The following is a 23,751-nucleotide window of genomic DNA, read 5'->3' on the forward strand; positions in this document are numbered from 1 at the left end:
AATTGTAAATAATTCGACAGTAATTTAGAGGTAAGCTTGAGTACCTTGATTAACAAATGAAACGAAAGGATTACAAGATAGCAATAGCTTGAGGCTATTAGTCTCACTAGCAGCTTTAGGCTACCGCTCTCTTGAAGTTTCTCATACAAATTTCTGGATAACGGCTCATACTACCTACCTTACAATTTATACTCAATCACTAACATAACCTAAAACTAATAATGGTTGACATCCAAAGCTTAGGGAGCATTAAACTTTTTGCCATGGTTACTAAAGTGGTGTCTCTTCCTTTTCAAGCTTGTCTCTTTCCCAAATTGACTTCTATGCCAAAAGCTACTGCTCTTCTTGCTCTTCTAATTCTGTTTCTGCTTCCTCCTTGGTGACCGTTGCTTTTGACTTCTTGCACTTGGCCCACTTGGTTAACTTGACACGTTACTTGACCCGTGACTTGACCCATCTTGGCCCTTCACTGGTAAACCTTAATGGGCCGACCCAATTGCTGATCCATCACAATACCCGCCGCCTCGAGATTCACCTTGTCCTCAAGGTGGAAGGCCGGAAAACGATCTACGATGGTGGCGGCATCTTCCCAAGTCGCTTCAAATGGTGGCAACCCTTGCCATTTAATTAGAACTTGCACCCTAGGCTGTCCTGCCCCCTTGTTCTGATGCACCTCATGCATTGCTTCTGGCTCTACGACGAGTTCTAGGTCCGCCGTGAGTTGAGCCGGAATTGTGGGATTGACCGGAGCCGCACCAATTGCTCTCTTCAACTGGGAAATATGGAAGACAGGGTGGATTTTGCAGGTGGCCGAAAGATCCAGACGGTAAGCCACCTTACCCACTTTCTCAAGGATCGGAAACGGCCCATAGAACCGCGCCCCTAACTTCTCATGAGGGCGGATTGCCAGAGACCGCTGCCGATACGGCTGGAGTTTCAAGTACACTTCATCTTTGGGCTCGAATTGCTCGTCTGGCCGGCGTTTGTCCGCATACTCCTTCATACATTGCTGGGCCTTTAACACATTGACCCTCAACTCATCCAAGATTGCATCTCTTTCTTTCAACCATTCCTCCAGAGCTTTGGCGGATCCCGCCCATAAACCACCTTGAACGGTGTCAATTTGGTCGAAGTATGGGGAGAAGTGTTGTAGGCGTACTCAGCCCAATGCAACCACGCCGCCCACTGTTTGGGCTTTCCGGCGATGAAACACTGAAGGTATGTCTCCAAACCCTTATTGACGATCTCCGTCTGACCGTCAGATTGAGGGTGATAGGCGGTGCTACGCTTCAAATGGGTCCCTTGGAGTCGGAAGAGTTCTCGCTAGAAAATGCTCATGAATACACGGTCCCTATCGGAGACTATGGTGGACGGAAAACCGTGCAATCGCACGATCTCACGGGTGAAGAAATCTGCTACTTTAAGGGCATTGAATGGATGTTTCAAGCCAATGAAATGGATGTACTTTGACAGGCGGTCAACCACCACTAGCACCTAGTCGACCCCCTTTGACAGCGGCAAACCCTCCACGAAATCCATGGAAATGTCCTCCCATATGGCTGCCGGAATCGGCAACGGTTGAAGTAGCCCAAGGGGACTCCGTTGCACAGCCTTGTTTCTCTGACACACGTCGCAGCTCCGTACATAATCACCAATCATTCTCCGCATTCCCACTCAAAACCAGTCGGCGGCGAGCCGGAGGTAGGTTTTGACCTCCCCCTCATGACCGCCAGTTGGAGCGTTATGATACTCGTGAAGTAGCCGTGGAATGAATGTGGACTTCTTTGGTAGAACAATTCTTCCTTTGAACATAACTCTCTGACCCTCTAAATGGAATCCAACTGGGCTTTCTTCTCTCTTTTCTAGGCCCACTCGAATCTGGGCCAACCACTGATCCTTCTCAATTTCAGCTTCCAACTCCTTCCAATCAACAGAATGTGAATGCACCGTGGTACTAAGCTGCACCTTGCCTTGATCCCTTCTTGAAAGAGCATCGGCGACCCTATTCGACGCCCCCGGCCGATATTGCACTTCAAAGTCAAATCCCACGAGCTTCCTCATCCATTTTTGGTACTTACCCCCCACCTCCCTTTGTTGTGTGATGAACCGAAGGCTTTGTTGATCGGTTCTAACTATGAAGTGTCTCCCTAAAAGGTAATGTTTCCACCTTATGATAGCCAAGAAAATTGCCATAAGCTCTTTCCCATAAATGGACTTTTCACTTGCTCTCACCCCTAACAACTTGCTATAGTAGGCTATCGGCCTCCCTTCTTGCAACATCACCACCCCTACACCAAAACCCAAAGCGTCGGTCTCTACTACGAAAGCCTTAGCGAAATCGGGCATGGCTAGCACGGGTGCCTTGAACATAGCCCCTTTAAGAGCTTCAAAAGCTTTGGTGGCCTCTAATGACCACCCAAAGGCATCCTTCTTGAGTTGAGACGTGACAGGTGCCGCTATTTGGGCATAGTTTGCTACAAACTTGCGATAATGTCCCGTGAGGCCGAGGAAACCCCTCAACTCCCTCAAATTTGTTGGCGCTTTCCACTTCAAGATTGCCTCTACCTTCTCACCATCCATGGCTACACCCTTGGCCGAAATTACATGACCAAGATAAGCTACCTCTTTCCTTCCAAACTCACACTTTTTAATGTTGGCATACAACATGTTTTCGGCCAACTTTTCAAGCACTACTCTTACATGTTCCACGTGCTCCTCTTCACTCTTACTATAGATAAAAATGTCATCAAAGAACACCAAGACAGACTTTCTCAAAAATGGCCTAAATACATAATTCATCAATGATTGAAAAGTAGCGGGAGCGTTAGTCAACCCAAAGGGCATGACTAATAAGAACTCATAGTGCCCTTCATGGGTTCTAAAGGACGTCTTGTGAGTGTCTTCGGGCCTCACCCGAATTTGATGATAGCCGGACTTTAAGTCCAACTTGGAGAAAATTACCGCTCCATGTAGCTCATCAAGGAGATCATCAATCACCGGAATAGGATATTTATCCGGCACCGTTTCCTTGTTCAAGGCAGGGTAATCAACACAAAATCGCCAAGACCCATCCTTCTTCTTCACAAGCAACACCAGGCTACTAAAAGGACTAGTAGAGGGTCGGATAATTCCGGCATCCATCATCTCTTTGATGAGTCTTTCTATCTCATCTTTTTGCACTTGAGGGTATCTATAGGGTCTCACACTAACGGGGTTACTTCCCTCCTTCAAGATGATGGCGTGCTCATGCCCCCGGTTGGGCGGCAACCCACTAGGCATTTCGAACACCCCACGGTAACACTCCGGCACCACTCCTCCTTCCTTCGGTCTCTCCTCACCTTCTACACGGTTAATTTCTACCAACACCCCACCTCCATTCTTGCAAATATTTCGGATCATGGCTTTGAGGGATACTTGCGTTTTCTCTAGTGTTGGGTCGCCCACCAAAGTGATAGGCACACCGGCAATGGTAAAACTCATAACGTGAGTTTTCCAATTTGTTGTGACCGTTCCAAGTTTCTCAAGCCATTGCACCCCTAGGATGACATCGGCGTTCCCCAAACCTAATGGTAAAAAATCCTCTATCAAGGTCACTCCCCCACTTAATTTGATCTTTACCCCTCTACACACTTCACTCCCTCTCACGGTTTCCCCATTTCCTAGTGACACATCAAACTCTCCACCTTTGCTTAGTGGAACCTTGGCTTCCTCGATAACCCGGAGCGATAAAAAATTGTGGGTTGCTCCCGGGTCTATCATCACCACGACCTCCTTCCCTTGCACGACTCCCCTGAGCTTCATAGTTTTCGGATTTGTGAGCCCAACCACCGAACAAAGTGATATTTTAACTGCCTCTTCTAACTCCTTTTCGTCCCCTTCTTCCTCCACCTCCGGCCCGTCGGACACCATGAGCACACTGAGCTCCCTCCTCTTGCACCTATGTCCCACGCCCCATCTCTCATCACAGCTAAAGTAAAGTCCCTTCGATCTCCTCTCTTGCAATTCTGCTTCAGTTAATCTTTTGGGTTTCATTCATGGGTCTTAAAGCTGGGCTGTTGCTGGACTTACTCCAATTAACAGACCCTTGAGATTCGGTGGGCCTGGCCCAATTCTTGTTAGGAGTTGAATGTCTAGGTAGCCCATAGGTTGAGATCAGCCCTCCTTGTGGCCTACTACTGCTGGCCCCGCTCGAACCCGGTCCGGTCTGACTCGCTCCGGCTCGCCACGGTCCGAGTCCTCCTTTCCCCTTGTTAACCCGGTTTCGAGCCTTAATTTTTCCGGCCAGATCCATGGCCCGTTCTAACGTTCCCGGATCCAACAATCGGATCTCAGCTTTAATTTCCTCATTCAGCCCATTAATGAATTGTCCCCTCATGATTTCCTCTGGTATATCCTCTAAAGGGAACGCTAATTTGATAAATTTTCTCCGATACTCCTCGACGGTTGCCGTTTGAGTCACGGCCAACCACTGCTCTTGTAAGGTTCCCGAATTAGTGGAACGGAACTCCTTCAGAAGACGACGTCAGAGGTCATTCCAGTGGGCGAACGGACGCCTTCTGTTCTCCCAATGATACCATTGCAAGGCTGGTCCTTCCATTGCGACCACCGCCGCCGTCACCCGGTCGGCGTCGGAAAGATGATTAAAATCAAAATACATCTTCGCCCTCATTACCCAATTGTCCGGATCCTTACCATCAAACACCGGCATGTCGAGCCTCTTCGGTTTCCACCGCCCTCCGCCTCCACCACCTTCCTCAATCCAACCCCGGGGGTCCCTATTCCTCCACTCTGGCATCCCAAATCCCCCAATGAGAGGAGTGCGCACATCGTTCTCACCATTGTTAGCCTGGTTGTTCTCTCCTGGCTCCAGTGGAATCGGTGGCGGTCTATTTCCGGGCCTCGTGGTCACAGCGGCTACGGCAGCCTTAACCTCCTCCCGGAACTGCTCATTCGCCCTTGCCGCCATGGTCGCGCGAAGTTCCTAGTCATCACGGAATCGGTCAATTCGTCCTTCTATTCTAATTCTATCATCCTCCTGCCGCTTCTTTTCCACTTCGAACAATGCCGCGAAGTTGTCGGTGATTGCCTTTTGAGCATCCACCATGGCCTTGCTAACAGCCTCACCCACGACGCGCCCAATTGAGGCATCTTGGGCTGCGAGCGCCTCTTCGATCGACTTCAGCCGTGATTCGACGGTTTCCAGCCTTTCCTCCGCCGCGTCGGCACGCTGACTCAGCGACGGTCCTCCTGCCATAACCGCCTGCACTGATACCAAGTTGTCAAGGACTCATTTTCTCGCACAATAATTGTAAATAATTCGACAGTAATTTAGAGGTAAGCTTGAGTGCTTTGATTAACAAATGAAACGAAAGGATTACAAGATAGCAATAGCTTGAGGCTATTAGTCTCACTAGCAACTTTAGGCTACCACTCTCTTGAAGTTTCTCGTACAAATTTCTGGGTAACGGCTCATACTACCTACCTTACAATTTATACTCAATCACTAACATAACCTAAAACTAATAATGGTTGACCTCCAAAGCTTAGGGAGGATCAAACTTTTTGCCATGGTTACTAAAGTGGTGTCTCTTCCTTTTCAAGCTTGTCTCTTTCCCAAATTGACTTCTATGCCAAAAGCTACTGCTCTTCTTGCTCTTCCAATTCTATTTCTGCTTCCTCCTGGTGCCCGTTGCTTTTGACTTCTTGCACTTGGCCCACTTGGTTAACTTGACCCGTTACTTGACCCGTGACTTGACCCATCTTGGCCATTCACTGGTAAACCTTAATGGGCCAACCCAATTGCTAATCCATCACAATGATCCGGTCCAAGTAATGACACATCAAACACACATAAATTGGCCTCGGGAGTTGTGCCGAGGAAGGCCCCTTCGATGCCGAAGTCAGTACAATGTTTAAAGAGAAAGTTATGCAAGAGAATTAATTGATTGAGGCTATATGTGAATGAATGTAATGTGAGAGAAGTGAAGGCTTTTATACCTTTGCACAATAAGAGATGTGGGCCTAAAGTCGAGTGGGCTTACCACGTTGACCGGACAATTGACTTGACTTGGCATGGATTGGAGAATTGAATCTTTAACCTTGGGCTTTATAATTGAATCATTTATGGACTGGCCCAATTAGGCTGAATTGGACCCAAACAACTTGCCCCCCAGACGTGATTTGGAAGCATGACGGGAAGTTGGACGGACAGTGGACAGTTAACCAAGATAGTGTCAAAAAATTAATGATTAAATAAATGATTTAATTAATCAAAAATTTTGAATTTGCATAGTTATTAGTGAAATAACTGTTATTTGGATAATGATTAAGGAAGTTGGACGAATAGTAGGTAGCTAACTGGGAGGGAGTGCGTTTAACAACTACTTGACAGGCTAAAGTCGTATCACCTAATCAAAAATAATTACCTAGGTCCACTAACTTATGCAGATAGGGAAGTAGGGTCGAATCCACAGGGAAACTGGCCTTTCTATTCCTAATTAATTATTATAATCCAAATTATTAAAGTAACCAATAATTGTTGTGATTATAGACTAAACTACGAAGATTATGAGTAAAGGGAATAGTTAAGGAAGAAATCAATAATAATAAAGTCTAGGGCATAGGTTCACTAATAAACAATATTCCAGGGTAAAACACAATAATCAATCATCAATGCATTAATTAATCAGATCGTAAAGGGCTTTCGCTACGTATTACAATCATAGAATTAATTTACCGGTATTAAATCTCATCTCTCGAATCTCGACCTAACCATTTATAAATTAATCTGCCTATTGAAACTAAGCCTAAACATCAATTCTCATCTCTCGAATCTCGAATCAATATTGCTAAACTCATACAATTAAACCTGGCCAAATCTAATTGCATAGCATATAAACAATCAATAGGAAATCAATTAAGCATTAATATTCAACAATCATAAAATTACCCCTTCACATTATTTATTAGATCCCCATAAACCCTAGAAGGAAAACTACTCAGACATAATTAAAACTAAGCAAAACATAATAATTAAACAAAATATGAAGGGAAATGGAAAGAAATAAATACTGAGATTAATTAAGGGAGAAATCGTACCAAGACGACGGAATTACAGTAGAGTTAAGGAACAAGAAAGAAAATAAAATCTAGAGAGAGAAAGTTGAGTAGAGAGAAGGAAGAGAAAATAAAACTAAGGAAGAAGTGCTAATCTTGCCTAATAAAATTACATTAATACTAAGCAAGACAATCTTCGCTAAACAAAACTAATCGGAAAACTAATCCCTAAAGATCTACACGCGCCCGGTCGGGCAAGGGCTCGCCCGACCGGGCCCGCGTTTCTTCCTCAGCAGCCTTCTCGCGCCCGTCCGGGCGGAGAAGGTGACTCTTGGGCGAGGCTTTTGGGCCCCGAATCTTCAACTCTTGGGCCTCTGAACTTGGATCTTCATAACCGAGCCCTTAATCACCGATTTGATCCCTCCAATCGGCCTTGGGCTATCGAACGGGGTCGCGGTCTTCCAATACTTGTAGATGCTCCTCGAAAAGCTTGGGAAATTGCTCCAAGTACGCAAATTCCTACAAAACTCAAGCAAAACTACCAAAACACTGGAAAACACAAATTAGTAATAAAAGTGGCTCGTAAGAGCCAAAAACACTACTAATTACGACCAAGGGACGGGGATAAATATATATATAAAATGAACACATCACTACTTAACGAGGATTTAATGGAAGATTAAAGGCGCGGACTCCTAGAATAACCATCTCTGGAAAGATTTAAATTGCCATCCCATTCTCTCTCCTCACTTCTTCACTAATTCACACTCCAAACTCACGCAAAACCCTCACTTCCAATTTCAAACTTTCGCTCATTCCCCGGAATTTATATTCCGAACCCAAAATTCGTTGCCCCGAACTTGTAGATCGCCGAATTTCGCTTCAGATTAATGTAATTTTCTTCGAATTTTCTTCGGTTTTCTTTGAATTTCGAAGCACCCCTCTTTTTTCGATTTTTCTCTCGAATTTTCAAGTACTTGAAACATGGCTCGAGGTCGAGCTCGACATCCTAGGGATGGAATCACGAACGAAGGTGAAGAAAATCCTTAGCCAGTTCGCAGGGAAGGAACCCTTGTCGTACTGATAACTTCGGTGCCTCCCCGAGGAACGGGGGAGATAGGCACCTCTGGTCAGGCACCTTATGTCGTACTGAAAACCTAGCCTTTGCGCCCTGGGAGTTGCCCCCTGGGGCCACTGAGTGGGTGAAAGCCGAAGAGAACTTCGGCTTGATGACTTGCAGCCCCTACTCCTGGTGGGTGAAGAACGGGGAAGCTTACCGTTTCGCTGAACAAATTGAATTATTCTACGACATTTTGGAAGAAGATGGGTACTGGTGCCGAATGCCTACGCATCTGATAGAATTTATCGTCCACCCCCTGGCTATGTGGGGGTGTACACTCGGCAGATGCCGTATGGGCTTCGGTTCCCACTACATCCCTTTATGAGAGATTTGCTAAACAAGTACTGCATCTCTTTGTGTCAGTTGACACCTGTCAGCATCCGAAGGATAATGACTTATCTCTGGGTGTGCTTGTTTAACGGCATTCAGCCGAACCTTCATTGTTTCAAGAAGCTGCACAGACTCGTGCCGAATAGTCAGAGAGGGTACGGGGACCACAGCCCTGGCTGGTGGCGGATTGAGAGTCTGCCGAAGCACCTGACCATTTAGCCGAATGACACTTTAGACAAGGACTGGCGAGGCCAATGGATCTGGGTTAGGGCTCCTTCGGATCCTCATCTCCAAACTTCTTTGGTGCCCCTTGGTACCTGTCAGAGCCTGATCCGAGAATGCAGGATCTTGGTCCCGAAGAGCCTAGGGCTTCCAGGGATCCAAATTATGCCCAAGTAAATCTCTTTCGGAAAAAGGAGAATCCCGGAGGGACGAGTCGATGGAAGCATGTGCCCGAGACCTGGTTGTCGTGCTCTTTCTATGTGTTCCAGGATCACATGCTTGCTGTTTTCGGCCTTATCCGAAAGTACCGAGACTGTAAGTATCTTGGGCTGGGGCCGAGGATTTAATTTTTTTGCTTTTGATTTATATTTTAGTACTTTGAGCATCTACTTCGTTGTATTGATGTATTTCTGTAATCCCCCGTAATTTTATGAAATTTAAAATTATATTTTATTATATTTATGTGAATATTTAATTATGATCATTTATTTACAAAATTTATTTTATATAAGCAAATAAAGTTAATGTTTATAAAGTAAATAAAATTATTTTTATTAAGTTATTTCTCTACCCATATTTTCAATCATGAATGATTATTCAAGTCCAACTCTCCTTGTTTATAATATTGTAGCCCACTTTAAAATTAAGAAACCTTAAACTTTTATTCAAGCCCAATTCTTTAATCCTACTCTTACTTAAACTTGGAAACCAAGCCCATATAAAAAAAACAACCCAAAAACCCTTTAATTCTCCCCTCTCTTTCACGTAATCCCTTTTTCTTTTTCTCCTCCTCCTTCTTCCTTGCTGTTCACGATCAACACAAGAAAAAAAATGCATTGAACGTTGCTCCTACCACCAGCACACCACCATCGGCGACTACCCATTGCCGCCCTTGAACCACCGCAGAGCAGCCACCGTTTGTTCCATATTCTCTTCTCTTCTTTCTTTCCCTCTCTTATAAGTTCTTGTTTTTTATATTAAAGTTTCAATCTTTGTTTAATTTTGATTCTAACTTATTAATAATAAGGTTTGATATTATACATGGGTTATAAAAGATTATGAATTTATGAGTTTTGACATGTTTATATGATGATGCAAAATTTCAGATTATATACGTGTTTTAATTTTTAGATTTTCGTTCGTTAATATTAATCCCGTTTTAATCCCGATCAGATTCTGAACTCATCCGATTTCGATGAAAAAGTAGTGTTTTCCATGTGGAAACAACGTTTTAAGAAAGACTCACTACTTTTGGTAGTGAACACCACCCTCTCGTGGCCAAATTCAGCCTCTAAATATGATTTTCAGGCAGTTTTTGATTTTAACGAAGTTCTTTTTACTTAAAATATTATCCTTGAGTTTGATTAATAAAATTAATTATGTTTAAAGTAAATTAAGGATAAATATATGTTTTTATTGAAGTTTTAAGTGTTGGAAATAGTTTCTAAGTACTACTTTTGATGTCTTATAAAGAGGGTTTAATCACCCATTAAAAAGGGAGATTTTTAGGGGTTTTTATATAATTTTCAGATTTTTATTAGACTTTGAACTTGTTGTAATTTCATGTATAAGAGTGTATTTTAAGGTTTTTATGAAAAAATAAATTTAAAGAACTATATATAAGCCTTTAATTTTAACAAAAGGGAAGGTTTTAAAGTGTTGATTGATTTGGATTTTGAAGGTTTTAAAGTAAGTTAGTATTGCTGTAAATTTGATTGATTGGGTATTGATTGAGATGTTATTGTTTGGCTTAGGAGAGGAGTTTATTGAAGGTGATTTCTAGTTAGTAAAGTGGCATACCAATTCGTTTGCTCAAGGTACGTACAAGTTACGAAACCTTTCTTTTAGGTGCATGTTTAAGGACGACGGATCGAGAACTTAGTATCATGTATAGGGATGACTGGGTTAAATTGTTTGGTTATACATTGTGAATTTCGTATGACGTGCACTATTTTATATTGCAAGTATTATTTGTGCTCTAATTATGCAAGGTGCGCTTAGAGGCAAAGGTATATGATTGGTGTAATGATTAATTTATTACTCATTCATGATTATGCAAGCAGGATGAGTAAAGGAAGAATTTAAGTCTTCTAAGACGAGGTTGAGGTTTTGGGGTGCCTTATGCAATCAAGGTGTTTATACACCGAGGTAGTAAAGCAATAAATAATAAATGTTGCTTGCTACTAATAAATCAAGAATTGAAATTGAAAAGTTGTTTTACTTGATTGAATTGGTATTGGATTGATTGAATTGTTATGCATATGAGTCATCACCAAGTCTAAACCTGTAAATCACGTAAAGTGCAAGATGGATGAGCAATAAAATTCTGGATTGGTGTACTTCTGGAGTAATGACAATCAGGGGTTGGGGTACATGGGGTATTAGCCGTGTACTTTTCTCGAGGCCGTCTGATCTACGAGTCTCTTATTTCAAATATTTTTCAAAACTAGGAGTTAGGTGAGATCTCATACTAACTACGGTCACGGAGTCGTGGTCGTTGGATGTTTATTGATGTTTCCGAAAGGAGGCATGGGGTTTTTCTTTTATTGATGTTCCAATGGAGCATGGGTTGGACAGCCTTGTCTATTGCATAATCCAATGAATAAAAATAATGATTTACCTAATTTTAATTAATGGAGTCTTAGTAATATAAATAGTTGAGTCGTGTGTTGAGTATATAATTTAATGATGCATGATGATTGATTTTTAGTAGCATGTTATGGATTTCTTAATTTATTTTGCAGCTTGTATGTACTCAGCTTTGCTGATTGCGTGCTTTGTGTGTCTTTCTTTGGTCATGGCCTTTGCCTTTCAATGACCCTGTGACAATCCAATTTTTACACTTGTAATATTGGGGAGCAGAATTACCACAGGTTCTTACAGATGCAGCATTCATCACGGTTGTGGGATCTTGAGTAGAGAGTTGGTTGTTTGCATTTTATTTCTTTTGCAAGTTTGAATTTATTTTAATTCGATTTTATTCGACACTATTTCTTTTGGGTTTGAATTTATTTGAAAACTGAATTTAATCACTTACTACTTTTATTGGGTTTTGAATAAGGGCCTTAATGGTTCCAAGTTGTATGACTTAATTTGGTTTCATTCGTTGGTTTTGAAACTTATTTATAACTGATTTACTTTTTCCGCTGCTATTTTCTGATAAAGCCTTAACGTCTGAACACGTGACGGTAGCACGTTAGTAATTCTCTTGAATATTGTTCAGGGTCCTCACAGGTTTAAAGAGAGAATTATTGGGGTGTTACAATTTCATATTTGTCTTTCAGTGCTACACGAGAGTAATGTTGGAGTCAATTATTAGCGTTTTCGAATCAATGTCGACCGGGTTGTGATGAACAACGCACCGAAGATCACTGACTTCAAAGATTGTCCTCTGCATCTGCACTCCAACAAGCTTCAGATCACCCATAATCTGCAGCAGAAGCATTGGTGGGAGAAGTGGGACCCTCTCTTCCGCCTTACCACTGAAGAAGAAGAAGAGGCTGCTATCACGTACCGCTGCTGAGGTAGCCAGGGTAGTTGAAGCTTTTGAAAGCGGAGAAGGGACTTCCGCTGCGGCAGAAGGACAAGAGGAGGCAACTGCTGAAGACGCGTGAACTCGGTGAGTCCTCCAAACTATTGACTTAACATTTTTTTATTTTGCTGAAGGTTTTCTTTGGCTGCTTACTTACACTACTTCCTGCTCCCCATTTTCTGCAGCCTAATGAAGGAGAGGGCGGTAGAAAAAGAAGAGAAGGAAAAGCTCCTGTAACCTCCTAAGACCTTTTTTATTCAGACAATTCTGATTCAGACATGGATGGGCCGCCGAGGAAGAAGAGAAGGGCGGTGGTCCCTCCTAGGCAATTCAATGTTACACCGACGCCGATTGGGGGAATCAAAATTCAAGAGCCCCAGGATGGCAGGGCTCCTCCGAAGCCTCCACCTGGGAGTCCTCCCAAGACTCCCCCACCACCTTTCGTCACCCAGGACATGGAGGTTGATCAGAAGACTCCTGAGCCAAAGGAGGTGGTTCAAGAGGAGGAAAGTGCTGCGAAGAATGCAGCTGAGACTGATGATGCCACTGGTGCACCCGAGGAGAGCGCCGCTGCTGTAGCTGGAGAAGAGTTCGCTGAAGATATTCAGTGTGAGGCTGATGCCTTTCTGACGCATCAGCCTGAAGAAGAAGATGTGGAAGACATTGACCTTGGTGGGGATCAAATGGGCTCTGTTTCAGGGAATTTTGGGACCCCTTGGGATACTGGTCACGCTCTTCCTGGCAACGAGACTCGGACACCTACAAAAACACGTATCTCCGGTTGTCGGAGATTCGCCTCTGACGATTTAGTTAGTGATCGGAAACGGAATAAATGTAGAGAGAGAAAGTATAGAGAAGTTGGAGCTTTTAGTGCTCTTATTGAGGGTATGTCACAATCCACCCTAAAAAGAATGGTGTCCTTCGAACAAGTGTATTATTTTAATAGTGGGTTCAGAATTATTAGAAAGCTAACAAATTCAATAAGGTCAAGTGATCGGAATGCCTAGGTGGAGGCCGATTCCAATCAGTAATATTAATGCATAATTAATATAACAGTTTAATCTTGACTGAACCTTTCGGGTCACACCCAAGCAACTAACGAGCCGAAGCGACAAATTAATTCGGAAGGAATTAATGAGTCGACTGAGTAATTTATATTTAGACGTCGGAAATTCGAGCGTGGAGCGTCGAAACCGAGCATCGGAGAACCTAAAATGTCGAGCCAAAATTTAGGATTTGGCGAGACGGGAAAATGCTTCAAGTAACAAGTAAAATCCTAGCCACGCGAAAGGCTAGGGAAGCGCGCCAAATAGGAGTGTGCCACGTGGCAGCACACATGGTAGCACCCCATGTGGCAGCACATGTGTCAGTGCACGTGGCAGCCACGTTGGCAGCGCGCCACGGTGGCAGCATATGTCAAAAGGGGTCGTGCACCCGGGTGACGGGTCATGGACGCGGGCCAAAAGAATGTGGCCCAACGAACCCAACTTGGGGCTCAAGGTTGGGTGACACATGGTTAGCTCACAAATGCATGTGAATTGCCTTGGGGACCAAGTGAGAAAGTTGTTATTGTTTTTGATTTGATCATTCTCTATTTTCTGATTTTTTTTCAATTTTATGCATTTTTTCTTCAGATTATTGCTTTTTTTTTATTATTTGTTGATTTTTCAGCAGTTCAACAACTTCGAGCAAATTGATGAAGAAATTGGGTAAAAATACACCTGCTAGTGAAGCCTATTAAAATGCTAGTATTTCTTTTTTTTGATTCATTTTAATGTATTTTTCTTGCTTGATATTGTCAATTTTCTTATTTTGTTGATTTTTGAGAAATATTTAGAGGTTTGGGATCAAATTGTGAGGAAATCACATTCTAAGTCATCTTACAAGTTTTTCATTACTATTGCTAATTTTGTGTTTATTTTTGTTGATTTTGATACTCTGCTTTGCATATGTAGCCTAATTATTTTTGCAAAAAAAAGGGGTCACTTTTGTAAAAAAAAAAGTCACTTTTGTGAAAATAAAGGGTCACTTTTGTGACAAAAAAGGGTCTATTTTGTGAAAATATGAGTCACTTTTGCAAAAAAAAAAAAAAAAAAAAAAAAAAAAAAAAAAAAAAAAGTCACTTAAAATTATTGTAAAACGGAGACATGCAAAAGTTTTTGTAATATTAATAGCAAGTCCACAGCCAAAGCAAGGTAAGCTATCTCTTCTATTTCCCATAAACATTCGTTAGAAATATGGTAACAAAATATACCAATTGATAATATCGATGGCAAGTCTAGACGGGCAACTAATCTGCACCAACCGACTTATTTATGCTGCGAATCATCTAAACTTGCTCTATTTAGGATTTACTAATCGTATGAAACAACACCAAGGACCACGTACTATACTGATGTAGATAGAAATAGTGATCGAACAAAGAAAAAAGGAAAACCGATTGACAAGAAAGTAACAACTTTACAGCATAATTTTGAAACCAGAGATAATAAATCTCATCAGATTCTAAAGTAAAATTTGCCACGATGAGTTGCACCAACATCGGATAGGCATTAGCTAGTGATAATCAAATGCCACTCCGACTGCCACTTTAACTTAGTGGACTCAATGTTGGCTGAGCTTTGAGCATATCCGATCATGCACTCTAACTTATTGTAAGGGGTGTGGGTGATAGGTGATGCGTCTCTATCGTTGGTTGATCCTCAAACAAAGACCAGTAATTTAGACGAGATTTGATCCTGTGTATAGGATGTCATATTTAGAATTCTATCAAATAAACTAGCTAGTTGGCATTCAGATCTTTATTGTTGGTTCATATCTATATACCGTTTATCCCTTTTTAATAATTAGGTGTATAATTAATCAACTTTAGTTGATAATTTGGCACCAACTCACAATAATACCATTTAAAAAAAATTAAATAATATGGATGTCAACTAGTCTAGTAGCTGAAACGTTGTTATGGGGTTGTACCCATAACCAGCTACTACTCCTCATGTCCCTTTTTGTTTTATCCATTTGTTATCTTACTCCCTCCGTTTTTAAATACTTGCTCCATTTTTCCATGCGCGGAGTGTTAGGAGAAATTGAAGAAAGTAAAATATAGAGGTAGTGGGGTAGTTGAGAAAATAAAAAAATTGTAGTAAGCAAAAGTAGTGGAAGAATAGGAGGAGAGAGAGTATTATGTTGGGTCCACTAAGTGTGAGAAATAAATTAAATTTTATAAAAACTTTCCAAAAAAGGAAATGGAACAAGTATTTAAAAACGGCTGGAAAAGGAAAGTGGAGCAAGTATATCCTAAATTACTCTTCAGATACTCCATATAAGACACAACATAGTCATGTCGAGTTTTTATTTGATTCCTTTTAATATGTAGTTTATTAAAATTTAATTGTTAGATTTCTCACTAGCTAAAGAGCAACTAACGATAATAATTATGGTCAAAGATTTGCATTGGCAAACGTGCAAATTTAAAAGGGGAAGAATATTTGTAGATGGAATGAGTATTACATAATGTCTACATCACTGTCTATAACTCTGTAAGGGAGTAATGAATGTAATAAAAATATATTAGCCCTGAGTCTTAACACTCCACATGATATTATATATCATCTTGGGTCTTAAGACAAGACTCTTTGTTTGATCCCATTTTTCTTTAGAAATCTTTGCTAAGTCTCAAGTTGAGTCTTGAAAATTCAAAACTCAACTTAAGACTTAAGTGTGGGCCCTACTTATTTTTTTATTATTACTTAGAGTAATAAAAATAAATATATAAAATATAAAATAAATATATAAAATATAATAATATATTGTATGAGAAGTCTTAATTGAGTTTAGGGATAAAGTGTTAAATATGAATGAGTATTAAAAGAGTCTTAGCTGATATAATGACATCATTTTATCAAAATATGATGTCATTTTAAGTCATAAGAGTATTGTCATTTTAATTTATCTTTGTTTTACTTAAAGACATCATTTAATGTTTTGTACTTCCCATTGTGTTTTAATTTATTGTTATTTGTTTTATTCTTAGTTCCTTAATTCCCATATAATTTTACAAACAAGAATGTAAAAAAGGGATGGAGGGATTTCTCCGTATCATACTAATTAAATCACAAAAAGTACAATTTTGTTCTCAAATACGTATTATATCTATATTTTATAAAGGACTTTTGCATTAATTAATGATATTGTATGTGAAAATATCCTACATTAACGATAATTTTATGTTGTAGAAAATAATTTGTATCAATATATGTATTCCGATTTTGTCTCCAAAGAACAAAACTAGTATTTTTAAAATCTCACACATTCAATACATCAATTTTTTGTTCCACCGTTGCGTCATTCATTGTAGAATTTTCATTTCCTTACACTTGTTATATCAATACGTCTATACACACAACACATTTTATCAATAATACTATTTGACTTTTAGTGCACAATTCAGAAATAATAAGGTGCAGCGTGATTGCATATTTCATCACTTACATAATGAGAATTTCGTCAATGATTCGAATGATACAAAAAGGAAGTAAAATATATTTTTGAAGAAATTTAAAACAAAAAATAATATTAAACAAATCATTGTTAGAACATGATTATGACCATGGAAATTATAATATTAATTGCATAGGCCTGCCAAATAACTTCCCGAAACTTGAAACGTTGAGCTGCCCTTTATAAAGTCAAAGTTCTAAACTATAATAGCTAGCACTGTCAAAACGGTTTGCCAGTTCGGTTTCGGTTCGGTTTGAAATCGGTTCGGTATTTAATCGGGTCGGTTTGGAATCGGTTTAATTGTCTCACGGGTCGGTTTTGGTTCGGTTTAAATAGTTATCGGTTCGATTCGGTTTCGGTTTATTCTTAAGCGGTTTTAATTCGGTTCGGGTTGTAAACAGTCCGGGTAGTAAACGGTTCGGTGCAGACGGGTTGCGGTTTGTTAACGGTGCGGTGTAAACGGTTTTTATCCCGATTCAAACAGTTTCGGGTTGGAAACGGTTTCGGGTTAGAAACAGTTCGGTTCTTTTTTGGTTCAGTTTATAACTGGTTCGGTTCTTTTTCGGTTCAGTTTTTAACTGGTTCGGTTCTTTTTCGGTTCAGTTTATAACTGGTTCGGTTCTTCGATGGTTTAACCACTTTAACATTATTCATATCGGTTCCATTTCAAGTTTACTAAATTACGATTCGGGTCGGTTTTCGGTTTCAAAAAATTAATTGTTTATCGAGTTGTTTGGATTCGGGCAGTTAAATGGTTTTAGTTTGAAATTTGATAGTATTTGCTAACCTTTTGCGTTCACAAGTTTTATATAAAGTCGTGAATCATTTCAGGCATCATATTATAAACAAATTCTCATTGATTTTATAAATACATATTATGTTCTGTTTCAAGTTTAGTCATACTGATCTTACTAGTTATATTCCCGTCAAAAAAAAAAGTTTGTAAACGGTTCGATTTAATTATATTCCCGTCAAAAAAAAAATCCATGTAATTATATAAAAAAGTTTGTAAACGGTTCGATTTAGAAGTGGTTTGGTTCATAAACGGTTCGATTTATAACCAGTTCGGTTTACAATCAGTTCGGTTTTTAAATGGTTCGGTGCAAACGGGTAGCAGTTTGCTAACAGTTCGGTGTAAGCGGTTTTTTTGCCAGTTTAAACGGTTTCGGGTTGGAACCGGTTTTGGGTTAGATACGGTTCGATTTTTTTCGGTTCGGTTTTCTTTCGGTTCGGTTTATATTTGGTTCGGTTTGTTAACGGGTTCGGTTTTTATACGGTTTAACATTATTCGGGTCGATTCGGTTTCGGGTTTACTAAAATACGGTTCGGGTCGGTTTTCGATTTCAAAAAAATCGGTTTTTAATCGGTTCGGTTCTCATTTGGGTCGGTCGGTTTCGGGCGGTTAAACGGTTTCGGTTTGAAATTTGACAGCACTAATAATAGCTACTAAATCTAAAATAGTAGTTGTTGAAGTACACTATTGTAAGGAAATCTAAATATAAAATATTCTATTTTCATCTAATGTTTATTATTGAAGTTAGGCTATTTTCATCTATTGTAAGGAAGTCTTCAAAAAAAAAAAAAAAATTCACTAATTGAAAATTGGAACTTTTTTTATTACGATCTCTTATGTAAGTGCCGTATGGCTTTTTATTAATGAATTTAATCCACCCCCCTCAAAAAAAAAAAAATGGAACTTTTTTGTTTTGAGATTGAACAAAAGATATATGAGGATTTAATTTCATATCTTGACGCTATTGAATATCACTCTTAACTAATTAACACGTCTCCGGTCCTAAACGTTAAATAGGCTTTTTTTTTTTTTTTAGCCATACGACATCTACAATTGACAATTCACGACAAAGGAAATAGATTTAACGGAGGAAAAACTAAGAATCCATATACATAGATATAACAATTTGGCATATTCTCAATTCATTATCTCGTATAATTTTTCAAGTGGATTCGCCAATGCATCAAAATTTTGGGATGAAGAAAATTCTTGTGATAATTTTGTAACCTGAATCCTACATAGCCTGATATTTCCAACTGCAGTGAACATCTTGTCTTTAACCTTTCCTTAGATGGAGTTTGAAAAACCTTGTCTTTGAAGGAGAATGAAAAAATCTTGTCTTTCGAATTAAAGAAGAAAAATTCTTTCTTTCGAGGGAGACAAGTTCCTCTCGAACGGAGGAACCATTGTTATAAGCTAAAAAAAAACCCCAAGATTAGGGCTTTTAAAAACTTAAGTTTGATGATTACAATTTTTTTGCTTTGCTAATTATTTATGTAAATAATCTTTTGTTGATTGTCCAATCTTTTTCTTATTGAAAAAAACTAAATACATTTATTGTTTCCTTATATAGAGCCAATAGACTTTATAGTGATCTTTCTGTATTAGGATTCCACATGAATGCCAGCACAAATAGTGGTTTTGCCGTGTAAATCACAAATACAATGAAATGCAATTATTGCAAACCTTTAAAAGTGGAAATAATAATCCTCTCTTGCTCAGGCATATATAGACATAGACAATTAGACAATACTTTATATAGTCTTATTAAGGCTGAACATGGGTTAAGTACTCGAATTTATATCATTATCGGATTGGATAACAATTTAACACTTATAAATTATAATGATACTCATCAATCAAACAGGTAAGGTTCGAATACTGTAACACAAAAATTGGCACTCCAAATTAAACCCCGGTAACGAAACATGCATCACTGCTTAATTTGGTCCGGGTTGTGTAATAATGGATAAAAAATTTGCTTGAATAAACTTTTGTTCTAACTATAACTAAAACCATTTTGTTCGAGTTCAATAGCCTTTTTTTAAAAGCAAATTTAGGACATGTTCACATTTACTGAACTGAAATTGATTGGAACTAAACTGAATTGAGCTGAATTGAATATTTTATGTGAGAGGGAATTTAAGAGTTGAACTGAACTGATCGAACTGAACTGAACTGAACTGATTGGAGCTGAACTGATTGGAGCTGAACTGAAATGAACTGAAATTAAGTAAATATGAATAGGCCCTTAGCCTTTTTAATATTCCAATGCCTTTCATTAGCCCAAAATCCATATACCATAAGTCCATTTCTTTCTCTCATAACCTTAGTCAAAAATCAGACTAATCTGATTTATGAGCATTAGAATTTTTAAATGAAATTGCATGTATAGCCTTTAAAATAAGCTTTTTAATGGTATATCATAAGTCGAATTCCAGTTTGAAACGGATGAGATATGAACAAAAAAATTAGATTAGGGTCCGTGTTATGCACGGTAATTTCACTACTTTTAATTAGAAAAGTAATCATATTATTTTTCATAAAAATATCATAACGAAATACAACTATAATATATTTATTAATACGACTCAACCTGATTAAGAACAAATCCTAATAAATTACGGAAATTTTGATAATTTATTGAATGAGGCCAATATTTTTTCATATAACACGACAACATGACATGAGCCGGACACGAAAAAAGCAGATTTAATTAAACGGGTGGAAACAGCATGCCATGCGCTCATTATATGGGTTTGGTTAGTGTTGAGGCATCCCAACCCGTTTAATATCGAACAGGAACACAACACGACACAATTTTCATCTCTAATTTAAATATTAAAATGTACAAAGTAAGAGATATGGAAAATATTTTAATATAAATATGGAAATTATAAGAATCAAAATTATTACAATTATATGATATGTTGAATATTTTGTGCAAATTTTATAGTAAGTCGTAGGTGGTATTGACAAAAAAATAAAAATAAAAAGGTGAAGGGGAATTTTTTGAAGGGAAAAAGCAGCATCATGAATTGACACGTGTCATTCATAGTGTTTGTTTTAGTATTATACTAGTATTATATGAACTTATTTGTTTGAAATTTGCTAAACAAGTAACAATATCACAACTTATATTACCCGAACTTAGCATTCAATTCTCATTTTGCTATAATAAGTCAAGTAGGCCGAATAAAACACTGCAAAATGTGAACATATACCCTAATAATTACAAAATTAATTATTTAAAAAATCTTTTAATAATTTTAATGTATTAATTATGTTTTAATGATATTTGTGAAGAAAATTTAGATAATTTTATCATAGTAACACTATTTTAGACCACTAGATTAGATCCCGTGCCATGCAAGAAATTTTTTTTAATAATTATTTTCAAATTAACACTGTATAAGTAAATTTACACAAATATCATAATGAATTTATTATAAAATAGCTTATTTTTCAAATAGATATTTTAAAATACACATTTTACTATATAGTAATATGGAAGGACACGTTAAATCATTTATTTATGTTAATAAAAAATTTGTTTTATACTTTAGTTTTTAGTTGGCAGTACATTTATATAAGGCACACTGAACTGAACTGAACTGAAATGAATTGAGCTGAACTGAACTGAACTCAGCTGAACTGAACTGAACTGAATTTCAACGTAAGAGAACAGACCCTAAGCCCGTGCGATGCACGGCTTGTTTGATTTTTATTTATTTATTTATTTATTTATTTATGAGCTAAAATTTGTTATATATTTAGATAAAATTAATATTTAATATTTAATTAATTTAAACTTAATCTCATTCGCCAATTTTAAATATATATACTACGTATTAGATTTATATGGACACAATAATTTAGCATAATTCAACTTAAATTTAAAATGAATCTGATCTAACTTAACCTGATCTAGATACCAATAAGGCCATGACACTTCTATTTTTGTCAAAACAAATATTCTAAGCTTGAAGTTGGAGGTTTGGATCTGACTTGTGATGTTTTGAGAATAGAAATCCCCTTATTCTTCCCACAATTATGTTTTATTCCAATGTATAAATCACAAAATATGAGCAAAATAGTGTATGTAAATAGTGTAAAATATGAAATGTTACAATTAAAAAGAATAGAGACAATGTATTATTTTAGACAATTGGTAAATTTAATAATATATTTAAGATAATCCATAAATGTACTGCCAACTAAAACTAAAGTATAAGACAAATTTTTATACTTTAATTTTTTTTAATAATATATTTTCAAATAAATATTTCTGGTGTGTCTTTTAATTTTATTTTTTTTAAAATATTCCATATAGAAATTTTTAAATGGACTTATGGTATATGGATTTTGGGCTAATGAAAGGCATTGGAATATTAAAAAGGCTAAGGGCCTATTCATATTTACTTAATTTCAGTTCATTTCAGTTCAGTTCAGTTCAGCTCCAATCAGTTCAGTTCAGTTCAGTTCAACTCTTAAATTCCCTTTCACATAAAATATTCAATTCAGCTCAATTCAGTTTAGTTCCAATCAATTCAGTTCAGTTCAGTTCTGCTCAGTTCAGTAAATGTGAACATGCCCTAAATTTGCTTTAAAAAAAGGCTATTGAACTCGAACAAAATGGTTTTAGTTATAGTTAGAACTAGGGATGGCAGTGGATCTGGACCCGGCCCGGATCCGTGGATCCAGATCCGTTTTTCACGGATCTGGGTCTTCTAATTTTGGACCCGACGGATCCGGGTCGGATCCGGGTCCTGCTGAAAAAAACGGATCTGGATCCGGGTCTGGCCTCCAGACCCGGATCCAGATCCGTTTACCCGTTTTTTTTTTAAAAAAAATAAAAATTGTTTGTTTCATTATTAAATATGTTGACAATGTTAGTATTGATAAAGCCCTTTCAAGATATGAATTTTGGATGCCTCATATCAAATTCACTAGCTATTACTAAAATCGTACCTTTATCGTTATTTATAATTTATATTTCAAAATATAAATGTATAAGTTGGTACCTTTGTGTTTTTAGATTTGTTGTATAACTAAAATTTAGGTTGAACTTAATAACCCCCGACGGAAGTTTTAAATGCATTTTTTTACCCAAATATTAATTTTTTGCAAAAAATTAGGCAAAATATATATTGGACCCGTTTTGGACCCAGATCCGGACCCGAATCCGTTGGACCCGTCGGATCTGGATCCGGGTCTTCATTTTCCAGACCCGACGGATCCGGGTCGGATCTGGATCCTAGATACAAAAACGGATCTGGATCCGGGTCCATCCAGACCCGGTCCAGATCCGACCCATTGCCATCCCTAGTTAGAACAAAAGTTTATTCAAGCAAATTTTTTATCCATTATTACACAACCCGGACCAAATTAAGCAGTGATGCATGTTTCGTTACCGGGGTTTAATAGGGCCTGTTCTCTTACGTTGAAATTCAGTTTAGTTCAGTTCAGCTGAGTTCAGTTCAGTTCAGTTCAGTTCAGCTCAATTCATTTCAGTTCAGTTCAGCTCCTAATTTCCTTCTCTTATAAAATATGTTCAGTTCAGTTCAGTTCAGTTCAGCTGAGTTCAGTCAATTAGAACAGACCCTTAATCTAGTTTAAATTGAATTTTATTCAAGTTAATTTCAAATTAGATTGATCGGATCGGTTTATGACAAATCCGATAAAATTATAGGTGGGAATGTGGTATAAAGATAGGGAACCAAGTTGTATCCGTATCCGCCCCATAAGTCCCAACCGTTGTAGATTCCTTGGCGAAATAAAATTCATATAAAAAGATAGCTCACCGTTGAAAAGGACATCACCTTCTCAATAACCTATCTCATCTCATTTCTCCCCCTAAAAAAGTTGAATGACTGTTATTCCAATACTGAAAAGATTCCATCATATTTATGCCTTTATCTATTATATTTATGGAATATCGAGAATCCATTGAATTTTATAGATTATATTGGAGTACTATTCATTAAAAGTTAAGTACAATTATCCCGTCACAAAAAAAAAAAAAAAAAAAAGAAAGTACAATTATTGTAGTAAAAAACACGCTTGCTCCTTATTTCTTCTTTTATATATTTGGTTTTTTTGGCCTTTTTTGCTACTTTATTTTATTAAAGAAGTCTCAATCTCTTGGGTTAGCAATCAGTCAATCACACTTTCTCTTCCCCCGCCTGCCAAGTTGCG

General features: G+C 38.2%; 1 protein-coding gene across 1 annotated transcript; it reads right to left on the reverse strand.

The window, feature by feature from the left end:
- Positions 1-466: 466 nt before the first annotated feature.
- On the reverse strand, positions 467-1,003 carry LOC145594248 (uncharacterized). Its single transcript, XM_081650582.1, has one exon. It carries the CDS (start codon positions 1,001-1,003, stop codon positions 467-469), a length of 537 nt encoding a protein of 178 aa, XP_081506708.1.
- Between the last annotated feature and the right edge of the window lie 22,748 nt (positions 1,004-23,751).

The sequence above is a fragment of the Chenopodium album genome, chromosome 19 (assembly GCF_948465745.1).
Source record: "Chenopodium album chromosome 19, dcCheAlbu1.1, whole genome shotgun sequence".
NCBI lineage: Eukaryota > Viridiplantae > Streptophyta > Magnoliopsida > Caryophyllales > Amaranthaceae > Chenopodium > Chenopodium album.